Genomic DNA, 5,772 nt, shown 5'->3' with positions numbered 1-5,772 from the left:
TGCGGCAGCGCCGGGCTCTCGACTGAAATTAGCTACGCCCGGTGCGGCTGGCCCATCCGCTGAGCTTCCAGAAAACAGCCCTCTTTGCCTTCTGCTCTCAGCTCTTAATAAATATTGGCAATCAGCCTTGACTGTGAATGGAGATGTAATTGTATTTGTATTACAGATGAACTGGAAAATGTCTAACACCGGAACCAAGCCTGGATTTGCTGTAACCACTCCTAGCGCTGCGTGGAGGAAGGGAGAGGAGACAAAGTTGCTGCGAGATGCTGCCGGGGCCGGGGTCCCCAGCTGCCCTACCCATGCATGGTAGACTAGCTGCGGTGGAGCATTTACTTTTTCATGGAGAGCCTGCTGCTCCCTCAGTGGAAAGAGGATAGAAAGTGGGTGGAAAAGGCCCTCTCCATCTTCACCTGGCTGGCTGGTGTCTGGAGGGTGCCGATCCCCAGCTCCCAGGTTCAAAGGGCATTAAACTATAAATTGGGGCTGCCCTGAGGCAGCTGGAAATAGCACTCAGGCCCTTCCATAATCCCAGCACACATCATCCCAATATACAAGAAAGCACAAAGGTTGTTTCAGGCCAACCATGGAGAGAAAAACTGTAAGCCAGGCCTCTTCCAGAAGGCGACACCTCCCTGCTAGCTGGCTCTGCCTCTCCCAGGAGGACTTCTTCTCTCTCCTGCCAAATAACGCTCGAGGGAAGCCAGAGCTCTGTCTATCACAAGTGCTGGCCGGATCATAGAGGAGCCAGGCTGGAGGTTACATCTAATCCAAACCCCCTGCCTGAGGCAGGATCAGCCCCATCCAAACCACCCTATACACCTGCATCATCTAACCACTTAGCACAGCTACCGTCAGCCCGACACGGCACCAGACATCACACCCGAACCTGCCGCAGGTAAAGCATGGGGACTGTGGCGGCCAACACCCTGCTGCTATAAAGGGGTGATATACACTCAAGAGGGCCCAGGTAGAGGCTGTGCCCCCGGCTACAAAGGAAGGCAAACTTCCCACCCCGACCCAGTCTGCACCAATCCCTTCCTGACCCCATATAACTGGTGGGGTCCTGAGCACCTAGCGTCCCCGGAGAGAACAGGCCTCTGTGTTGCATACGCGTTATGCAGAGCTGAGGCTGCATTTTTTAAAATCCTTTAGCACCGAGAAGCAGCTCTTTTAATTTCAAACGACGCTACAGATAGGAAAACAATCCACGTTTCCCAGTGCTCAAGCAAACACCTACGGAGCAGAAGGCACCGGCTTGCCACCAGATCAGGCAACTCCTGCGTCTTGCCATGATAGCTGTCTATATCCGTATGAGTCTTTCAAAGCTTTTCTCACCAGGACATCAGGATCGGGGCCCTTCGGATGCCCTTTAGCAATTGTTTGCAGGGAATAAACTCCCCAGTTGGCCATTTTCTTGCTCAATTCAATCTGCCTTTGGAACCGATTTCTGCAATATTGCAGAGCCCTCCTTCCCGCGCCTGATAAATATTACTTGTCTGTGCTCATTTGTCTGGTAATGGCCTTGAAACCATGCTTTATGGATTTTTTTTGGGCTCCCCCCCTTTTAAATTGAGTACCATGATTCAATGCTTGATTAGGAGAAACTATTGGCCACAAATCAGGCTGCGGACGGTGTTCTGCTCGGTCAGCTCCAATACACCAGAGGCAGCGTGGCATTAAGTGAAAAATGCATGTGGAGAATGGTTTTCTATCACTTCGGATTACACACAGTTGCTGGGAGGAAAAAAAAAAGAGAGAGAAGGAAAAGCAACAAAGGGGGTTTCCACTGGGAAGAAGGCAGGTTCACTGAAGGAGCTGCATTCATTTGAGCTAAATATGCTGAATTCACCGCCATGCCCCGCGCCCCTTCTTTAATCGGGGCTTTGCTACATCTCCATGGGGCCACCAAAGGGCTGGGAAACCTTAGCGCTGTCAAAGCCAACATAGTGATCCACACTGTGGGGAGGAAGAAACCTTTGATTGCTAGACAAAGGCATCCTGCTCTCTTTCCCCTGGAGACTCTCTGGGGCAGAGGCCAGCCTTTGGTCCATGGTGGGGTCTGGCAGGCAATGCTGCAATCCAGATAAATGATAGAAATCAGAGAAGCAGGGCTGCAAGGGACTTCCACAGGTCATCCAGTGCAACCCCCTGCCCGAGGCAGAATCATCCCCATGCACTAAAGACAGGCCACGGCCGGATCAGGGGACAGACACCTGCTTTTCCCCAGGCTGATGTAAATGCATCCCCCAACCTTGCAGTCTTTACCTGGGGTTGTGGACTCTCCGTCCTCAGAAGATTGCAAGCGCAGGTCGAGCACGTGGTTTGGCTGGGGTGGGTTAGCCAGGAAGGAGGGGTGGGCCCCAGCCCTGGTTGCATCATGCTTCTCTGGGAAATCAAAGGATGCTCGACAGCAGAGCTCCCGTGAAGGTGCGGGCAAGGATGCTTTGTAGGCAATGAATGACCTGGCTGGTTTCTGCTTCGGCAGTACCCCGGGTGTTAGCTCCCAGCCCATTCAGCTGAAGATCCGACCCAAGCTGGGGCCTCAGCCTGCCCTGGCTTTGCACAGAAAGGACAGAGGGTGCCACTCACAGGCCCCAAACCCCTCCAATCTGCCATTAGCCAGCGTGCTCCTAAACTCCTAACAAGGAACAGAGCTTATTGCACCTCAGGTGCCCTGCGGTAAGTGCCCATCTGCCTGCAATTACCCCAGGGTAAGTCAAAGTGCCCCTGTTTAATGCTAGGGCAAGCTTCCCCAGGTCAGTGCTCACAGGAAGCAGGGCTGGTGGGTGCTAAGGGGCTGGACAGGAACAGCAGGGGGTTATATCCCCTTTGCTCTGGGACAGAGGATTGTGCACAGAGCCCTGAATGGGCGTTTAGGGTCAAACCTGGTGCCCTCCTGACAGCTCACTGCTTGCGCAGGGAGCTCACTCGGTGCAAGGATCCACCTCTCTCCCTTTGCTGCATCCTCTCTGATGAGCTACAGCCCGACTTCCCCATTGCCCCAGGTCAAACATACTGGGAATTAACTCCTTCACTGCCACTTCTGCTGCAAGGCTGCTGCCACCCTCTCGTAGCCCCCAAAGCCCTCTGAGATGCCCTGCTGCTCAGGGGTCTGCCGGGGTGAAGCCTCTCCGTCACCCCGGTTCGGTTCCTGGAGCCTGTGGGGAAGGGTAGTTCTCACTCGAGGACGGGAAGCCACCTTGCAGCTGTATCCTCGCGCCTTATTAAGAGCTCTGAAGTGCCCTGAGAACTTAATGCAGTCGCGTTTTCCAGTTCAAGCATTAGCTTCGCCTCCTGCGCCGGCGAGAAGAGAAATCCCCCAAAGTCTAAATAAATGAAATTTAAATTCAAACCCCTTGGAGCTCATCCATGCTGGCTGCTCTGCTCCACTCTCAGATGAGACCCTAATAAATTCTGTGCATCTTCAATATTAATGCCCGGGGACCTGGAGCTGGGAGACCCTCTCCACTTGTCCTTGGCTTCTGGTTTCTACCGGGGGCCTGGTTCTTCCCCGTCCCTCGGCTCCCAATGGATCCAGCAACTGGGTTTCGGCAGCCAAGAGCCAAGACGGGGGGGCTCGAGGAAGGTCTGCCCCTGTGCAGGAAGGGGAGCAGACAGCAACCTGCGGCCTGGGCTGCCCCCGACCCGGCACTCACTGTAGATAAAAGCACCGTGGCTCATGCTGTGCAGGGCTCTGTTTTCCAAAGCCACCAGAGTCGAGAGGAGTTCTTCCCTTGATGGGCTTTAAACTAGGCCCTAAACTAGTCCGATTCCTTGAGGAACTGGGTGGGGAGGGGAAGGGACGAAAAACAGCAGAGCTATGTCCTTCCTCAATGCATTTTCTGCCCTCTAAGGTAGGTACAGCTCTCCCTTGACTGCTGAATCTGGGCACCCTGCCATCTACATACAGCAGGCTTATCTTCATCCCTCCCCAGGTGAGAAACAGCAGAGCTGGTATCCTCATGTCACCCAGGGGAGGCAGAGTGCAATCAAGTGATTTGCCCAAGGCCACACAGGGAATCGGTGTCAGAGGAGAGAGCTGACCCCCCCCCGCCAGGTCCCAAGTGCAGGGGTCTGGCCCCAATGATCTGTAAGGTCCCTTCCAGCCCCTAACAGCTAGGAAACTATAAAGCAAAGGCCATGCCCCATCTGCTCAATCCCACGAGGTTGTTCTCGGCTACCAGCCGCGTAGCGCAAACAGATTGAACAGCTCTTCTGTGCTCGCAGCCATGACAGGGCTGATCAGGTCACAAAGGAAGGAGGGGGTGGGGGGAAATCAGCTTTTAAAAAGAGTCACTAATTATGGATTTACACAGCGGACCATGGCGGCTCAGTTACGGTCCTCACACAGAGCAGGATAAAGGTATAAGCGCTTTAAAACCCCCCTCTCCAAATGTGCAGTGATTTGAACTGCCGTCAGCCCCGCTCGCCAAGCCACCTGCACTTGCACCCGCAGCTGGGGGAAGAGCAAGGATGAGAGCTCTTCCCTCCATTGCAGATTTCTTTTTTTTTGTGGCTGTTTAATAATTAATGCGATGCACTGAGCAGAAAAGCAGCAAGGCAAGCAAGCGGGCTGGGGAAAGAGGAGAGCCTCCTATGGAGCAGGGGAGGCTATGCTCGTCCGCCAGCCAAAGCCCACACATCTGGGGCTGCAGGCTGGGGTTCTCCAGCAGCCTCCATGACCTGGGCATTACATCCTGGCAGATCTCATGTTCTCCCCAAGGGGTGGAAACTGCTTTACAACCCTAGCCCAGCCAACGATGCTTATCCAGAGAGACCCTAAGCTACTGAAGCCAGTGGGAGCTGCCACCACTCTGCTCTTTTTTTGCATGTGGAGCTGAATAGACGACCATGGCCCGAGGCCTCTGTGCACAGCATCCCATCCCATGTGCCCCGCACGGGCTACAGACCTGAATGCAGCCCCCTCCACGCTGTGTGCATGGCCCGGCTGGGAATGGGGCCCTAAACGCTGCTCTTATGCAGTGGGTACGAGATCCCTTGAACTATCTGAGCCCCGGTCCCTGCTATCCTGGTGACTTCCCGGCCTGGATTGGTACAGACTATGGATGCCACGTGTTCAAACCTGCCGGACACCCTCCCGCTGGCTTTTATTATGGGTGCTCCGAGCGGCTGCAGGATGAGGCTCGAGTTGTCCCGTGTGGACAAGTGTTAGGATCCGGGATGATGCCTGCCCCGACATGAACCAGCCACATCCAGGGGTGCTTGCTGTGCTGACAGACAGGCTATCACAAGGACCTGGACTGCCGGCCCTGTGCCCGCACCCCATGGCAGCCCCAGGGGATGTGGGATGGAGCAGCGACTTCTCCAGCAACGTGGAGCAAACACAACTCGCAGGCTCCTGTCCTGCTCCCAGTGGCGGGGGAAGAGCCCTTCACTACTCGTTGCATCCCAGGAAGTTCGTTTCTCAGCATGCCTCAGCCAGGTCGACACGAGTTAGGCTCAGCCTGGGGTTGGCACAGACACCCGGCGCCAGGCAGGAGCAGACTTGCAATGCATCCAGCAGCCCCTTCATCACCCCCTCCACCACCTCCCAGACATCCTGGCGACTGAACCCAGGATTATAACAGTGACAGGGTGTCTGCGCCCTGCCCCCCAGCATAGATCGCTCCCCGGCCTCCGCAAGAACGCACCGGTGGCAGCTCCCAGAGGGATCCTCACCTAAAGCCTGCACGTGCCACGTGCTTGACCTGACTTCAAGAGGCCACAAGCCCCAAGCACCCACCCAGCCCAGCCCAGCCCAGCCCAGCC

General features: G+C 55.4%; 1 protein-coding gene across 1 annotated transcript in view; it reads right to left on the bottom strand.

The window, feature by feature from the left end:
• The window catches only part of LOC109294946 (calcium/calmodulin-dependent protein kinase type IV-like), a 35,668-nt gene that overhangs the window by 28,787 nt on the left and 1,109 nt on the right, over nt 1-5,772 (bottom strand). The window contains exon 2 of the mRNA XM_019513555.1: nt 5,762-5,772. This exon is cut by the window's right edge and continues 116 nt beyond it. Within this exon, the coding sequence (XP_019369100.1) occupies nt 5,762-5,772 (11 nt within the window). The remainder of the gene's footprint in view (nt 1-5,761) is intronic.

This window comes from Gavialis gangeticus, unplaced genomic scaffold (genome assembly GCF_001723915.1).
Source record: "Gavialis gangeticus isolate Ggan-Ray unplaced genomic scaffold, GavGan_comp1, whole genome shotgun sequence".
Taxonomy (NCBI): Eukaryota; Metazoa; Chordata; order Crocodylia; family Gavialidae; genus Gavialis; species Gavialis gangeticus.
Note: the sequence above shows the minus strand (reverse complement) of the source record. Positions and strands in the feature narration are given on the sequence as shown.